The sequence below is a fragment of the Erinaceus europaeus genome, chromosome 12 (genome assembly GCF_950295315.1).
Source record: "Erinaceus europaeus chromosome 12, mEriEur2.1, whole genome shotgun sequence".
NCBI classification, from domain to species: domain Eukaryota; kingdom Metazoa; phylum Chordata; class Mammalia; order Eulipotyphla; family Erinaceidae; genus Erinaceus; species Erinaceus europaeus.
Genome location: NC_080173.1, coordinates 1820017 through 1836527, shown reverse-complemented (window position 1 = coordinate 1836527; position 16511 = coordinate 1820017). Strand labels below are relative to the sequence as shown.

At 59.5% G+C, this 16511-nt stretch overlaps 1 protein-coding gene across 2 annotated transcripts; it reads left to right on the top strand.

Annotated features, from left to right (window-relative positions):
• The first annotated feature begins 2238 nt into the window (after positions 1-2238).
• LOC103117574 (transmembrane ascorbate-dependent reductase CYB561) lies at positions 2239-16511 on the top strand. Of its 2 annotated transcripts, none has more exons than XM_007527653.3 (6): positions 2239-2364; positions 14104-14309; positions 15290-15388; positions 15544-15647; positions 15924-16081; positions 16179-16511. In XM_007527653.3, exons 2-6 carry the CDS (start codon positions 14105-14107, stop codon positions 16369-16371), a joined length of 759 nt encoding a protein of 252 aa, XP_007527715.1. In that variant the 5' UTR covers positions 2239-2364; position 14104; the 3' UTR covers positions 16372-16511. The 2 variants fall into 2 exon arrangements, with proteins under 2 accessions (XP_007527715.1, XP_060058515.1); XM_060202532.1 differs by lacking the exon at positions 2239-2364 and adding an exon at positions 12153-12334.

The window sequence follows — 16511 nt, the reverse complement described above, 5'->3', positions numbered from 1 at the left end:
GGCAGCCCTTTCTCCAGGAGGATGAAGGAGTAAGCCAAGTGACCATGGGGAGAGCATCCCAGAGAGGTGGATGTGAACTTGGTGCACCTGAGGCTGTGTGGGGACAGCGGGGGAAGAAAGGGCAGGCGTCTCAGCAGTGCACAGGGAGCGCGTCTATCCGCCTGGGCCAGGGATTCCATCAGTAGGGGGACGCCATGGCCCGGGCTTGGCTGCAGTTTTGTGTAAAGAAAAAGAAAAAAAAAATTAAAGTATATAAAATAATATTTAAAGATTTCTTTTCTATTTAATTTCTTACCAGAGCACGGTTCAGCTCTGGTTTATGGTGGTGTTTACAGGGACTGAACCTGAGACTTGGGCATGAGTGTCCCTCTGCATAACCTTTATGCTGTCTACCCCTCCTACATTTAAATATTTCAGTGTTTAAAATAAAATATTCCTTAAAGTGGGTGGGTAGAGCCAGGAGCCTTAGAGGTAGAGCGTGGCAGCAGCTGGTTCCCAGAGGCAAGTCTTCCCTTTCACACACCCGCAGAGCTGCAGGGGAGGAGGGGGGGTGCTGTGGGCCAGGCGACCTGAGGAAGCCCGACCTGCTCACAGGAGTCTCTCCCTGACTCTGCAAGGGGCTGAAAGCCCTTTGCAGACAAGCTCCCAGAGGCTACCTGGCCTGCCCCTGCCTCCCAGACATAAACAATGGAAACGGCTTGGCTCCACAGCCATTTGCTGCCGGCTGTTCTTGAGGTGACCATCCCGCTGGAGAAAGCTGTCTCAGTTAAATATTGATCTCTGGAGGGTTTAAACTGGATTACTCTGCCGGGCTGGGCCCAGCTGTCTGCCCAGGACAGGGAGGCTCCGCGGCCTCCCCAGGCCCTTGAGAGCAAGTTGTCTGTGGCCGTGGCCTTCCAGGAGATTCTGTCCCAGAGGAAACCCCAGGGCTAAGAGGATGGCAGTGAGCAGTTCTCCCTCGCTCCTCTGACGCCTCAGCCCTGGGGTGTTTTGTTTTTGTTTTTGTTTTGGGGGCGGGATGCAGGTGAGGCAGGGGCACCCCGTCACTGAGGCCCATTAGTCTTCCACCCCACCGCCAGCCTCTTGGTGCAGACATCCAAGCGGAAAGGACCTTTTGTTCTGCTCTTGTAGGAAGTCTGAGCTGGACTTATCTGCCCACAGCACTTCCTGGACAGGGCCCTGGGCCAGGCCTCAGACTTGGCTTTGTTCCCCTCCGGGCTTGTGGGGGGGCTGCCTTGGGAATTCTAGGTCGCCCCCACGAAGGTGAGGAGCCACCTAGCCTCAGGCTAGTGGACCTGAGGGTGGGCAGCCAGGCACAGGTGGCAGACTCCCGTGTTCACAGGTGCAGAGAGAGGGGTGTCACGTGGTGAGTGCATGGGGGCAGAGAGAGGGGTGTCACGTGGTGAATGCATGGGGGCAGGGAGGGGGTGTCACGTGGTGAATGCATGGGGGCAGAGAGAGGGGTGTCACGTGGTGAATGCATGGGGGAAGGGAGGGGGTGTCACGTGGTGCGTGCATGGGGGCAGAGAGAGGGGTGTCATGTGGTGAATGCATGGGGGAAGGGAGGGGAAGTCACGTGGTGAATGCATGGGGGCAGGGAGAGGGGTGTCACGTGGTGAATGCATGGGGGAAGGGAGGGGGTGTCACGTGGTGAATGCATGGGGGCAGGGAGAGGGGTGTCACGTGGTGAGTGCATGGGAGCAGGGAGAGGGGTTGTCACGTGGGCAGAGAGGGGTGTCACGTGGTGGTGCATGGGGGCAGGGAGGGGGTGTCACGTGGTAAATGCATGGGAGCAGAGAGAGGGGTGTCATGTGGTGAATGCATGGGGGCAGTTAGGGGGTGTCACGTGGTGAATGCATGGGGCAGAGAGGTGTCACGTGGTGCGTGCACGGGGGCAGGGAGAGGAGCCTTCCCATGGGGCGACCCGGTACTGGGAGCCTAGGCTGGGCTGCGCCTGACACCCAGTGAACCTGGGGTCCAGGGTGCCGGGTCATCTCTGGGACCCTCTCCGCCAGGGGTCCCGGCCCCTCGTGCGCCGCCCCAGGCCCGCGAGCAGGCCAGAAGGCCAGGCCTATGGAGCTCTGCGACCTCACACGTGCAGCTCGGCTCCCGCGACACGAGGCATCAGACCACTTCCGGTCCTCGCCAGCACGAGGCACCCGAGCACTTCCGGTCCCCCCTCGCAGAGGCGCAGAGGCGCCGGAGCACTTCCGGTCCCTGTCTTCGCGCTCCGCCCACCTGCCGCTGCTGCCTGCGGTCGCCATGACGACGGCTCCGCAGAGGTGGCGGAACCGGCAGAACAGCTGCGTGTCACCGGGGACGGAGCGCAGAGCCCAGGAGCTGCGCTGAGGGGACAGCCTGCAGGTGGGCGACCGCGGGCGGCAGAGCCTGTGTGCAGGTGTGTGTGTGTGTGTAGGTGCCCAGGTGTGTGTGTGTGCAGGTGCCCAGGTGTGTGTGTAGGTGCCCAGGTGTGTGTGTGTGTGTAGGTGCCTAGGTGTGTGTGTGTGCAGGTGCCCAGGTGTGTGTGTGTAGGTGCCCAGGTGTGTGTGTGTGTAGGTGCCCGGGTGTGTGTGTGTGTGTGTGTGTGTGTGTGTGTGTGTGTGTGTGTGTAGGTGCCCAGGTGTGTGTGTGTGCAGGTGCCCAGGTGTGTGTGTAGGTGCCCAGGTGTGTGTGCAGGTGCCCAGGTGTGTGTGTGTGTAGGTGCCTAGGTGTGTGTGTGTGCAGGTGCCCAGGTGTGTGTGTGTAGGTGCCCAGGTGTGTGTGTGTGTAGTGCCCAGGTGTGTGTGTGTGTGCAGGTGCCCAGGTGTGTGTGTGTGTGTAGGTGCCCAGGTGTGTGTGTGCAGGTGCCCAGGTGTGTGTGTGTGTAGGTGCCCAGGTGTGTGTGTGTGCAGGTGCCCAGGTGTGTGTGTGTGCAGGTGTGTGTGTGTGTGTGTGTAGGTGCCCAGGTGTGTGTGTGTAGGTGCCCAGGTGTGTGTGTGTAGGTGCCCAGGTGTGTGTGTGTGCAGGTGCCCAGGTGTGTGTGTAGGTGCCCAGGTGTGTGTGCAGGTGCCCAGGTGTGTGTGTGTGTAGGTGCCTAGGTGTGTGTGTGTGCAGGTGCCCAGGTGTGTGTGTGTAGGTGCCCAGGTGTGTGTGTGTGTAGTGCCCAGGTGTGTGTGTGTGTGCAGGTGCCCAGGTGTGTGTGTGTGTGTAGGTGCCCAGGTGTGTGTGTGCAGGTGCCCAGGTGTGTGTGTGTGTAGGTGCCCAGGTGTGTGTGTGTGCAGGTGCCCAGGTGTGTGTGTGTGCAGGTGTGTGTGTGTGTGTGTGTAGGTGCCCAGGTGTGTGTGTGTAGGTGCCCAGGTGTGTGTGTGTAGGTGCCCAGGTGTGTGTGTGTGCAGGTGCCCAGGTGTGTGTGTGTGTGCAGGTGCCCAGGTGTGTGTGTGTGTAGGTGCCCAGGTGTGTGTGTGTGTGCAGGTGCCCAGGTGTGTGTGTGTAGGTGCCCAGGTGTGTGTGTGCAGGTGCCCAGGTGTGTGTGTGTGTAGTGCCCAGGTGTGTGTGTGTGTAGGTGCCCAGGTGTGTGTGTGTGTGCAGGTGCCCAGGTGTGTGTGTGTGCAGGTGCCCAGGTGTGTGTGTGCAGGTGCCCAGGTGTGTGTGTGTGCAGGTGCCCAGGTGTGTACGTGTGTAGGTGCCCAGGTGTGTGTGTGTGTGCAGGTGCCCAGGTGTGTGTGTGTGTAGGTGCCCAGGTGTGTGTGTGTAGGTGCCCAGGTGTGTGTGTGTGTAGGTGCCCAGGTGTGTGTGTGTGTGTAGGTGCCCAGGTGTGTGTGTGTGTGCAGGTGCCCAGGTGTGTGTGTGTGTAGGTGCCCAGGTGTGTGTGTGCAGGTGCCCAGGTGTGTGTGTGTGCAGGTGCCCAGGTGTGTGTGTGTAGGTGCCCAGGTATGTGTGTAGGTGCCCAGGTGTGTATGTGTGTAGGTGCCCAGGTGTGTGTGTGCAGGTGCCCAGGTGTGTACGTGTGTAGGTGCCCAGGTGTGTGTGTGTAGGTGCCCAGGTGTGTGTGTGTAGGTGCCCAGGTGTGTGTGTGCAGGTGCCCAGGTGTGTGTGTGTGTAGGTGCCCAGGTGTGTGTGTGTGCAGGTGCCCAGGTGTGTGTGTGTGCAGGTGCCCAGGTGTGTGTGTGTGCAGGTGCTCAGGTGTGTGTGTAGGTGCCCAGGTGTGTGTGTGTGTAGTGCCCAGGTGTGTGTGTGTGTAGTGCCCAGGTGTGTGTGTGTGTAGGTGCCCAGGTGTGTGTGTGCAGGTGCCCAGGTGTGTGTGTGTGCAGGTGCCCAGGTGTGTGTGTGTGTGCAGGTGCCCAGGTGTGTGTGTGTGTAGGTGCCCGGGTGTGTGTGTGTGTAGGTGCTCAGGTGTGTGTGTGTGTGTGTGTAGGTGCCCAGGTGTGTGTGTGTGCAGGTGCCCAGGTGTGTGTGTGTGCAGGTGCCCAGGTGTGTGTGTGTGTGCAGGTGCCCAGGTGTGTGTGTGTGTAGGTGCCCGGGTGTGTGTGTGTGTAGGTGCTCAGGTGTGTGTGTGTGTGTGTGTAGGTGCCCAGGTGTGTGTGTGTGCAGGTGCCCAGGTGTGTGTGTGTGCAGGTGCTCAGGTGTGTGTGTAGGTGCCCAGGTGTGTGTGTGTGTGTAGGTGCCCAGGTGTGTGTGTGCAGGTGTCCAGGTGTGTGTGTGTGCAGGTGTCCAGGTGTGTGTGTGTGCAGGTGCCCAGGTGTGTGTGTGTGCAGGTGCCCAGGTGTGTGTTGTGTGCAGGTGCCCAGGTGTGTGTGTGTGTAGGTGCCCGGGTGTGTGTGTGTGTAGGTGCTCAGGTGTGTGTGTGTGTGTGTGTAGGTGCCCAGGTGTGTGTGTGTGCAGGTGCCCAGGTGTGTGTGTGTAGGTGCCCAGGTGTGGACACAGTGTCCAGCCGCACTGGCCGGGCACAGTCCCGACTCAGCCGTGCCCTGTTGCCCAGCCTGGGTGGTGTCTCTGCTCCCCCAGGAGCCGGCTTCCCGCTGCTGCGGCCAGGCCAGGCGGGCACTGCCTGGAGTCGCTGAACTTCTGTGGGTCTGATCCGCAGCGGCAGGTACCCTAGGCTGTCTGGTGCCCGGTGGTGGCTGTGTGTAGGAGGAGATGTTTGGCAGCTCGCCTCGGTGTTGTCTGCGACGCAGAGCCGGCCATGGTGCCCAGGGCTGCCCCCGCCCCCGCCCCCGCCCGGCTCCCTTCCTGCACTGGGCTGGGCTGGCTCGCCACCGCCTTTCCCTGCCTGGGCGTCGCCTGTTTGCACTGAGGTGTGTGTGTGCTCGCTGCGTGTGGTGCCTGGTGCTGGCGGTGCCACCTTCCCTCTGCCTCCGCTTCCTGGGCCACATGGAGGACCCCGATCCAGGCCAGTCTCAGAGGCGGGCACCCTGGGTCACCCTCTTCCGGCTGCACTCACTCACTCACTCACTCACTCCTGTCTTAGCAGGCCTGGGTCCTGTGCCTTCATTTTCACTGCAGATGCAAGTAGACAGACAGACAGACAGCAGCATGCTGCCTTGGACAGGCCTTGGTTTCTCTCAAGCTGGAGTGAGGCAGAAAACGCAGGTCATGAGCAGGGGAGACAGCGTCATGGTTATGCAAAGAGACGCTCATGCCTGAGGCTCCCAAGTCCCAAGTTCAATCCCCTGCACCACCATAAGCCAGCGCTGAGCAGTGGTCTGGTAAAAAATTAAAGAAGAAAAAAAGAAAAAAAAAAGAAAGTGCAGATCATTTGGTAATGCGGCTCTCGAACCCCACCCCCATGCGAGCGGTGCTTCTCCCAGCTGTGGCCGCCCTCTGGACCCCCTCGGCGGCAGAGCTGGGTCCAGCAAGCACACCCCAGATCCAGGGGCTCTGCCCGGCGGGGGAGCCGGTGGTGGATGCAGGTGGAGCTTGGGCTTATTAGCAGGGCTCGTCTTGACTGCTGCTGCCTGGCTCTCTGGCCCCAAGCGCCTGCGTTTCTGATTGTGATTAGGGGCTGCTTTAGTTAGTGGGAGGTGCGGCTGCAGGCCAGGGGGTGCACCTCAGCTCCCCTACCTGTGGACGAGGAAGAAGGCTCAGAGAGGGGCTTGGTTTCCCAGCAGATCACGGCCATGAGCAGGAGAGCTGTACTGCACTGGAGCAGAGGACTCTGGGAAAGGAGGGGCGGGAGGCGTGGGGAAGGTGCCGGGGAACCGGCCCATGGTGGGAAGATACCCAAGTGTGGGTGAGAGTTCTGCAGACACTTGTCGGGAGAGACCGTCCACGTGTCAGCACCCCTGCAGCACATGGGGATTTCCCACACGTCCAGTTAACCATTGCTACACGAAAAACATCACATCCATCTGACTTCGGCTGCACAGTAACTTTCATCTTTTTTTTTTTTTTTAATGTTATTAATGGGGGCTGGGCTGTAGCACAGCGGGTTAAGCACAGGTGGTACAAAGCGCAAGGGCCGGCGTAAGGATGCAGTTCGAGCCCCCGGCTCCCCACCTGCAGGGGAGTCGCTTCACAGGCAATGAAGCAGGTCTGCAGGTGTCTGTCTTTCTCTCCCCCTCTGTCTTCCCCTCCTTTCTCTCTGTCCTGTCCAACAACAACAACAGCTATGATAACAATAACAACTACAACAAGTACAACAAGGGCAACAAAATGGGAAAAATGGCCTCCAGGAGCAGTGGATTCATAGTGCAGACACTGAGCCCCAGAGATAACCCTGAAGGCAAAAAAATGTTATTATTAATTTAATGTTGACTTACAAAAAATGAGATAAGTGGGGCATAATTTTGAATCCATTCCCACCGCCAGAGTTCCATGTCCCCAACCCCCTCCGTTGGAAACTGCAGTGGTTCTCCCAAGGTCACAGACACAGGCTATTATTTCTATAACTGTCTTTCTATATTTTTATATATTTGCCCTTTTTTTCCTATGGTCCCGCCTTTGCTTCTTTTCTTAGTCACACCTACACCTGTTACTACTTATGAATGTGCCTCCCTTTTCCCTTTTCTCTCTCAGGTCCTGGTGGAGTTGGGGTTCAGAACCCTCTGGTCATCTTCCCCTGACACTTCTCCCCTCTGGGAGCAGGGACCCAGGATCTCTATGGGGAGCAGAAGGTGGGAGGTCTGGCTTCTGTCATTGCTTCTCCGCTGGACATGGGTGTTGGCAGGTGGAGCCACACCCCCAGCCTGTGTCTGTCTGTCCCTAGTGGGGCAGGGCTCTGGGGAAGGGAGGTTCCGGGACACATGGGTGAGGGCGTCTGCTCAGGGAGGTCAGGATGGAGTCCTGGTAGCATCATGGTACCATGAAAGGCGGTAACATGTAAAACAAGACTAAATGATTAATAAATAGGAACTGAAACTAGGGACAGAGCGGATGAGAATAGGGACCTTAGAGTGGAGAGAAGCCGGGAGTCTATTTTAGGCGTTTTCCTAAGAGCCATGACTTCAGTCATTTCTGCTTGAGCCTGGCAGCTAACATGCAGGCGGACTAAAAACGTTGTCTGGAAAGATGGTGTCAGAGTTGAGGATAGGACTGGAAAGCTGCATCAGGGCAGAGAGTAGCTCCCAAACTTGAAGAAAATATGTAAATGCCATTAACTGTGAACCCCACCCATCTGACCCAGGGCCCATGTCTGTTCATATTCAGCACAGGAGCCTGTGTGGCCTCTGCATCCCTGTCAGTCTGAGCTCACAGTCCGTGGTCACGGCGGGAACATTCTAGGCTGCTCTCATCTCAGGACCCGTCTTCCTCGAGTGGCAGAGCAGGCTGACCAGCCTCCCTTCAGAGAGTGGGGCAGTTTCTAGCACTGTTGTTCTACAGTGAGGGCAAGGTCCTGTAGAGGCCCACAGGAGGGCTATGATGTTCCTGATGGAGATGACCAGTGATGGTGGAGAGAGGGAACTGTTAGAGGTCTAGGCCCAGCATGTCTGTGTGAGAATCCCAGGATAGCCTGACCAGAGCCCCAATGATGGGGTGGTCTGGTAGTGACCAGAAAGGTCGCCATTAAGTGAGATGGCCTACCTAGCTTTTAGAGCCCTTGTTTTATCTGATGAGCTTAGACTTTCTCCCAGTTGTTAAAACTAAGTGTCGTTTATTGTAACCAAACTCAATGTTCACCTTTTCTTTTCACCTTCCTTTCTTGCTCCCAGGGCTACTGCTGGGGCTCGGTGCCTGCACAATAAATCCATTGCTGATGACCATTCCCCACCTCCTCCTTTCATTTGCTAGAACAGAAAGACAATGAGAGGAGGGAGGGAGAGAGATGTCACGGCCCTGCTGCGCCACTCACGGTTTCCCCGGCAGGTGGGATCAAGTCCTCGTGCCCCTGCTTTCAGGCTCTCATAATTTTCACCCATAAAAAGAATAGAGATTGGGGGCCTGGTGGTGTTGTGCCCTGCTGTGTGCACGTAAGACTTGGGTTCGAGCCCCTGGTCCCCGTCTGTGGGGGGAAAGCTTCATAAGTGGTAAAGCAGGGCTGCAGGTGTCTCTGTCTCTTCCTCTCTTGTGTCCCTCCTCCTTTCTCCATTTCTCTGTACCCAAAATACATATTTAAAAACAAGAAAGGAAAACTGTTATTAAAGAGAGAAAAAAACGTTTTGTTGTAGTGTTAGCGGAATATAATTCAGGCTGGATTAAAAATTAAATTCTTCAACCTGGTTCTTTTTCCTCCCGATTTTAATGGAAGCCAAACACACCGTGTGAGTCCCTGTCAGTGTAGGGAACCCCGACACTAGGACCTAGTGGGGACATGGGTTCAGTGTTTGACTTCACCGTCCAAGACTTGCGGCATCCAGGACTCTGTAGGCGCTGGTGGAAAGAGCGTGTCTGGTTTAGCAGCTCAGCCGCTCGGCTTCTCTGACCACCCAGCGTGCTCTGAGCCAGTTCTTCCTCTTCACCGGCCAGGAAAAGGCCTCGCCCTGCTGCCAGCAGCGGTCTCTCCTCAGCCAGTGGCAGCCTGATGTGAACGAGAGGAGCTTGTGGGCAGCCCAGGCTCCTGCTTCCTGGCTGTCAGAGAGGCCTGTCTTGGCGGCGCTCTAATGAGATCAGGTCTGAAGTTGACCTTTTAGTGGCGCAGGCCCCGCGGGAACGCCTGTCCGTCTCACCCATCTCTGGTGGAGGCTGCTAGTGGGAGGGAGTTGTCACACCCAGCTTCTGTGGCTGCAGAGACCTGTCTGCCTCGAGTCTGCTCTGATGGGCTATTTGTGTAAGGGCCTCCAGGAGTCCCCTCTTCTCCTCCTCTGAGACTTGGAGCAGAGGATACGTCTTCTGAGCCCTGAAACTGTCCCCCACACTCTGCTCTGGGAATAGGACAGCTATTAGACCCAAGGACAGCTGAGCTGCTTGGGGCCATGGTGGGGGGCAAAGGAAGAAGCCCCCAGTGATGAAGGAAAGGAAGTCACGGCAGAGAAGGGCTTACGTGCTCAGACGGGAATGGGGTGGGGGGGTTCAGGACTGGTCGCTTAGGGAGGGAGGGGCTGTCAGTGGTTCCAGGCCTGCAGACTAGGTCACGACACTGCGGAGCCCCAGAGCAGTTTCTCTGCTGCCCGTGGCCACGGCAGAAGCCACGCTCCCGGCAGGTGCAGGACACTGACTAGGCGAGGGGGGTGCCACCCCTCCGCACAGCACAGAACCATGACTCTTCCTTTAAAAGTTTAACTATCTTTATTTATTTGTTGGATAGAGACAGCCAGAAATTGAGAGAGAAGGGGAGATGGAGACAGAGAGACACCTGCAGCCCTGCCTCACCACTTGCAATGCTTTCCCCCTGCAGGTGGGGACCGGGGACTTGAACCCGGGTCCTTGCGCACTGCAATGTGGGCTCAACCTGGTGCACCGCCACCTGGCCCCTTAATCTGCCTTTTTTATAAGTCTGGACTTCTCGCATTTCTGTCTTATTGCTGAAGTAGCCTGTTGGGTGAGGCTCAGGTCTGCCTTAGGGGAATGGTCTTGCTTGGTGAGAGCCATTCTGTTACTCCTCCAACGTGGACCCGGCCTTACCTCCAAGTTGGAAAGAGACTGCCAGGAAGGCAGTTGGGGCCCCGTCACTCCAAAGGTCACCTTTCTCTCTGCCTTCCATCCGGATGCCAGGTAGCTGTCTGCGGCAGTTGGCAGCGCATTGCCGCCTGTGTCTTCTCCCCCCCTCGACGCAGCACAGGCGGTAGTCGTGGGGAGGACGGCAGCCCCCCGCCCCCCGCCGGGCACTGGGTCACGCGGGGAGAAGCCGCCAGCACGGCCTCCAGCAGCTTCCTGAGGAAGGCTTCTTGGCTCCTGCTGCTTGTAGTGCTCAGAAAGCAAGAACGCCCTGAGGCCTGTCTGGAGAGCAGGGTCACTGCCCTTGTCACAACTGCAGCTCATCTGGAACCCTCAGAGCAGGGCCTGTGTTTGTCCCTCCAGCAGCTTGCCTTTTTTTTTTTTTCTAAACTATTAAAAATTTTGAATTTTTTAAATATCTTATTTATTTGTGAAGAAAAAGGAGAGAGAATGAGAACCAGACATCACCCTGGCACATGTGCTGCCGGGGACTGAACTCTGTCCCTCACGCTTGAGAGTCCAGTGCTTTATCCACTGTGCCACCTCCTGGGCCACGTAAAACTTTATTATATATGATAGAGAGAAATTGAGAGGGTGGGGGAGAGAGACAGAGACCCCTGCAGCCCTGCTTCACCACTTGTGATGCTTCCCCTGCTGGTGGGACCAGGGGCTCAAACCCGGGCCCTTGTGCATTGTAACGTGTGCGCTCAACCAGGTGCGCCGCCGCCGGGCCCCTCTGCCTCCAGCATCTCACAGTGTGTCTGGAATATAGACATGCTCAATAAACACCAGCGTTGAGCAGCTATTTGCTGCTGGTAACTAAAACAAAACGGACAACACCAAAAACCTGATTTGTTTATTAACAAGGGAAAAACAGTGAATGAGACCAGAGCTGGCACTGGGGGTGCCAGGAGCTGAAACTGCAGGGTGACATTCCAGCATGTTGAGCTGCCTCCCCTTCTCCCACTTTGGCAGGTCAGAGAAATTGAGAGGGAAAGGAGAGACACCTGCAGCCCTGCTCCACCACTCATGAAGCTTCCCCCTGCAGGTGGGGACATGTTCCAATTATTTATTTGTTCACTTCTTTTTATAGAGACAGAAATTGAGAGGGGGAGGGGGAAGTCACGAGAGAGAGGGAGAGAGATGGATACACAGACAGACTGACTTACACCTGCGTCAGCACTAGAAGGAGCCCCAGGCAGGGCCGGGGCTGGAACCACGGCCGAGGGAGGGAACGCAGCCAGGGTGGAGCACGCAGGGTGCCTGGGCGTCCTGGGCCCAGCTCCTCCACGTTTCTCACTGAGCCGAAGGGGGCGAGGCAGAGGAGAGGTGCCACGGCACGGCCGGGCCGCCGCCACCCCGGGAGCCTCGCGTGCTCTCCAGAGGCGGGTGAGCCATTTGCCGCGACCCTCAAGCTCTTGCTATTCCTGTCCACTTTATTTTCACTCTCTTGTTTTATTCATTCATATTTATTTATGAAAGAGGAACCAGAGCATCACTGGCACATGCGATGCTGGGGATCAAACTCGGGACCTGATGTCCGAGTGGCTGCAGGGTCATGCTGCGGGGCCTCTTGGGCCGCCAGGCACCGTGTGGGCACCGTGTAGGAGCCAGCGGGCCAGCGTGCTCGCCCCCCACAGACACTTGGATCCCTGCTGGGGAGTCCCACCCAGGGCGCAGGCCCTGCTGCCAGGTTGGTGTGAGCGTCTCAGAAGAGCCGGCCAAGCTGGGGAGACCCTCACTCCCGCTTTCTTCTGAGGCTGCATAAGCAAACAGATGTATCAGTGTGAGAACAAGATGAGAGCCAGTCACAGAGACGGAGCCCTACAGGATCCGGGCGTGGAAGAGCGCGGGCATCACGTGAGGTGGGCTCTGGGCTCTGTCCCGCTTTGAGACAGAAGAGTTGTTTCCTGTCTCCCTGGACGCCCTGCTTCCCCTGACTGGCTTCACGCTTGGGTCGAAGCCACCTGGGGAATCGTCCTCACCTGGCGCCCATCTCCTCGGGAGGCCGTCTGGGAAGGAAGGGCCCAGCCCTGGTGGCCACCCCCCACCCCACCAGTAGCTTCTTTGGGCCCGCTCCCCCTTGTCCGTGGCACCCCACCCTGCAGCGTCAGGCTGAACAGAGACAGCGTGTCCTGTTGTTGCTCCTGATTGGGAGCTAATCAGATTCTGACTGCCCGGGGCTCTGGGCTCAATCGAATAAGGGAGGCGGAGCGGAGAGCCAGTGGCTTTTTCCTGGCTGACACAGGGCAAGGGCTCAGGTCCCTGAAGACACCCCAGGAAGACTCGGTCCCCTGCCTTCCGGGGGCTGCAGACGGTGCTCCAGGTAAGCTAGCCGCTGGGGCGGGTGGGCGGCGGGTGGGTGAGCAGCTGCTGGGCAGACTGCGGGGGTAGAAACGGGTTGGGCTTGGGAGGCAGGCGGTGGCTAGAGACGGACGGGGTGGTGGGGTCCGCGCTGGGAGTAGAGGCACAGCGTGCCGGCTCCTGGGGTGTGGGGCCTGTCGTGGGCGTGCTGAGCCTGCCGTGTAGCCAGCCCATCCAGGCAGGCGAGACACAGGGTGACAAGGGGCGCGACCTTTAACCGCCACCAGGGTCATTGCTGGTGCTCAGTGCCGGCTCTGTGGGCCTACCTCTCCCGGTGGCTCCTCTCTCTCTCGCTCTCGCTCTCATTTCTATTTTATTTTGTAGGACAGAGAAATTGAGAGGGAAGGGGAGGGAGGGAGAAAGACACTTGCAGACCTGCTTCCCTGCTCACTGAAGCCCCCCACAGGTGGGGAGTGGGGGTTCGAACCCGGGTCTTTGCACATGGCAATGTGTGCACTACTGCCCAGCCCTGGGATTTGGGTTGGTAGTGGATCTAGGACTTGCCCGGGTAGGTGGGGCTCTCCATCTGCGTGTCTCTGGAAGGTGGTTTGTGTGAGTCTGAGCGGGAGCGCAGCTCTTACCTCAGGACCCCTCAGCCCAGGCCGTGGGGGTGCGGTGCGGTGTGCACTCACTGCAGCGGGCCGGGGTGGGCATGGCACAGCCACTCGGTGCAGGGCTGCGTCACCAGCAGTGACGAAGGTCTGGGCTCAGCACATGCGCTGATTTAAAGATCTGCTTGTCCGCCTGCCTCCAGGGCCACCACGGCACTACGGATCCACTGCTCCTGGAGGCCATCTTTTCCGTTTTATTGGCCAGGACAGAGAAACTGAGAGGGGAGGGGGAGGGGGGAGACACCTGCAGCCTGGTGGTGGTGGTGGTGTGTGTGTGTGTGTGTGTGTGTGTGTGTGTGTGTGTGTGTGCAGGTGCGCCTCTGCGATGCTCTGAGACTGAGAGCGCGGTTGGCAGGCTCCTGTTTCTGGAGAGCTGCCTGTGTGTTGTAGACGCGCTCGCGAGTCTAGCAAGGTGACCCTTCTCCATGGTGGAGCTGCCGACAGCTGTCAGATGTGGCAGGGAGAGTTGGGGTGGGTCATTGGAGGAGGGGCCAGACTGGCCAGAGGCCTGTGGTGAGCTCGGCCATCCTGCTCTGTTGTGAGGAAGATGGAGGGTGGGGAGAGGCCGGCCAGGCAGGAGCTGCTAGCTGCTCCTAGGCTCGCCGACTGAGGTGACTGAGGCGAGGGTCAGGCCCGCTGCAGCCTTCCCTGCTGGCCTGGTGGGGCAGGGGTGCTGCTGGCCCAGCACCAGGCTGTGGGGAGGTGGCCTGACTCCCAAGCCCAGCAGGCTCCCTGCCGTTACCCACTTTTTTTTTTTTTTTTTTTTTTTAGCCAGAGCACTGCTCAGCTCTGGTTTATGGTGGTGCGGGGGATTGAACCTGGGACTTTGGAGCCTCAGGCAGGAGAGTCTCTTTGCATAACCATTGTGCTGTCTATCCCACACATACGCCACTTGCCCTTGGTGCAACAAGAAGTGTGGTCGAGCTCCGTGCAGGTGACCCGTGAACCCCACCAGAAACCCAGGGCCTCTGTCACATAGCACAGCAAAGCGGGGCACTGGGCAGCACCCCAGAGCCAGGTGCGAGTTCTGGGCAGGGGCCTGCAGGGGCTTGGGGGTGGGGTTGGGCAGCCGCCCGGGCACTGGGAAGCGGCCGCTCTGAGTGCCACCTGTTCCTCGCAGCATGGAGAGCCCGGCCGGCGTGGCCCCGGCCCCCAGAGCACTGCCTGCCTTCGTGGCCTTCTCCCAGCTGCTGGGCCTGACCTCGGTGGCCGTGACGGGCGCCTGGCTGGGCCTGTACCGGGGCGGCATCGCGTGGGAGAGCACCCTGCTGTTCAACGTGCACCCGCTGTGCATGATCATCGGCCTGATCTTCCTGCAGGGAGACGGTGAGTCCCGGAGACCACACCAGCACCCGCCATCTCTCCGGGCTAGACGGGCCGGGCCGGGCCGGGAAGCCGGTGTAGCGCACGATGCCAGAGACTCAAGTCGGGGTTGAGGCCGGTGGGAGGAAACCTCATTCTGAAAGGCTCTGATTAGTTTTTATAGAGACAGAAATTGAGAGGGGAGAGGGAAGAGAGAGAGAGAGAGAGGACTTGCAGGCAGAGGGGAGAGAGAGGGAGAGAGACTTGCAGGTAGAGAGGGAGGGAGGGAGACTTACATGTAGAAAGAGGGAGAAGGGGGAGGGAGGGGGACAGACATACACCTGCGTCAGCACTAGAAGGAGCCCCAGGGAGGGCTGGGAGGGAGGGAACACAGCCAGGGTGGAGCACGCAGGGTGCCTGGGCGTCCTGGGCCCAGCTCCTTCACGTTTCTCACTGAGCCGAAGAGGAGAGGTGCGGTGGCACCTCTGAGTGCGAGCCTTTTGTCACTCTTCATGGCCCGGAGCACGCAGGGGGGCTGTCTCCTGCAGGGCCGTGAAGCTGGAGGGTCGGTGTGAACGTGTGAGTGACTGTGTGTCGTGTGTGTGGGGTGCGGAACCCGGCAGGGCCTGAGTCCCCCGCCCCACCTTCCTTCCTGGTGGCCCAGGAGCTCCCTGTGCACCGTGACCCAGGAGTTCTGCCTGTGGAACCCAGCTTTCTCCTGCCTCGGAGCCGGCTTGCTGACAGACTCACTGACTGGGTTCAGCACCGTCGGCGTTAAAATAAGGAGCTTGGCGGTGTCTGTGTGTGTGACCGGACAGAGAACCTGAAAGCCAGCCTGGAAAGCCTGACAAGAACCCTGGGGGTGGGGGTGGTGGCAGCTGTAGGGCGTTGCTGGAGCACAGCAACCTGGGGGTGGCCTGTGGCAGCGGGGAGCAAGGCCCCTCGAACCTCCCTGGCCATGTCTAAGCTCAGGCTTCCGCTCCCTCTCCGTCTCTTCCTGCCAGCCCTGCTGGTTTACCGAGTTTTCAGGAAGGAGACCAAACGCACGGCCAAAATCCTGCACGGGCTGCTGCACGTCTTGGCGTTTGTCATCGCGCTGGTGGGTGAGTTCCTGCCCCCCCTCCAGCACCAGTGTGGGCGTGGTGGCTGCTCCCTTCCCCACTCCGGCCGGGCTGGGCACAGAGCCACAAGTCCCGGTGTGGGTGTGGGTGGTCTCCCATCAGCCTGGTCTCACGGCCCGTCTCTGTCTCTGGTCCAGGCCTGGTGGCCGTGTTCCACTACCACAGGGAGCGGGGCTATGCCCACCTGTACAGCCTGCACAGCTGGTGCGGCCTCCTGGTCTTTGTCCTCTACTTTGTGCAGGTGAGGCCAGGGCCGAGGGACGGGAATGGGGCTGGCAGGGTGCCGCACAGGGGCCACTCGGGGGTGTGTGTGCAGGGGTGGGGGGCGCAGGTAGGACATGGCTTGGCCACAGTGCTTCCCCCAGTCCTGCCCCCGGATCCCAGCGTGGGACTGGCGTGCGAGGCCCCGAGGTCGTTCGCCTTGTCCCAGCTGCTCGGAGGACCTTGACTGCGCGTGGCAGAGTCGCCCCAGGGCTGGTGGCGAGCGGGCTCAGTGCAGCCCGGTTTCGTCTCCTAGTGGCTGGTGGGCTGCGGCTTCTTCCTGTTCCCCGGAGCCTCCTTTTCCCTGCGGAGCGGCTACCGCTCTCAGCATGTCTTCTTCGGCGCTGCCATCTTCCTGCTGTCGCTGGGCACGGCCCTGCTGGGCCTGAAGGAGGCGCTGCTGTTCAAGCTTGGGTGAGTGCTCGGTGAGGCCTGTGAGGGCTCCAGCCCTGGAGGGCGGCTGCTCTCTGGCCGGCACCTGGCCCTAAGGGTGACCCTCCCCGACCCGCAGGTCCGCGTACAGCTCGTTCAAGGCCGAAGGGGTCCTGGGCAACACGCTGGGCCTGCTGCTGGTCGCCTTTGGTGTGGCCGTGCTCCACATCCTGACCCGTGCGGACTGGAGGCGGCCACCCCGCGAGGAGGAGCAGGCTCTCTCCATGGACTTCAAGACGCTCACTGAGGGGGACAGCCCCACCCCCCAGTGATGGGGCAGGGCCTGGGCCGGCCGGCCTCCGTTCTGGGCTCTGAAGGGGGAGCCCCTTGGCCCTCACCCAGGCCACCTCGGGCCAGGGGCTTGAGGGTCGGCCTGGCTCCTGGGGGCTCGGCTTCCTCCCTGCTCTCCTGT

Excerpts from the sequence above, each read along its gene's own strand:
- LOC103117574 (XM_007527653.3), top strand. The coding sequence starts at position 14,105 with ATGGAGAGCCCGGCCGGCGTGGCCCCGGCCCCCAGAGCACTGCCTGCC. Across the intron at positions 15,389-15,543 it reads GTTTGTCATCGCGCTGGTGG|GCCTGGTGGCCGTGTTCCAC; the intron begins GTGAGTTCCTGC and ends TCTCTGGTCCAG. Across the intron at positions 16,082-16,178 it reads GCGCTGCTGTTCAAGCTTGG|GTCCGCGTACAGCTCGTTCA; the intron begins GTGAGTGCTCGG and ends CCCGACCCGCAG.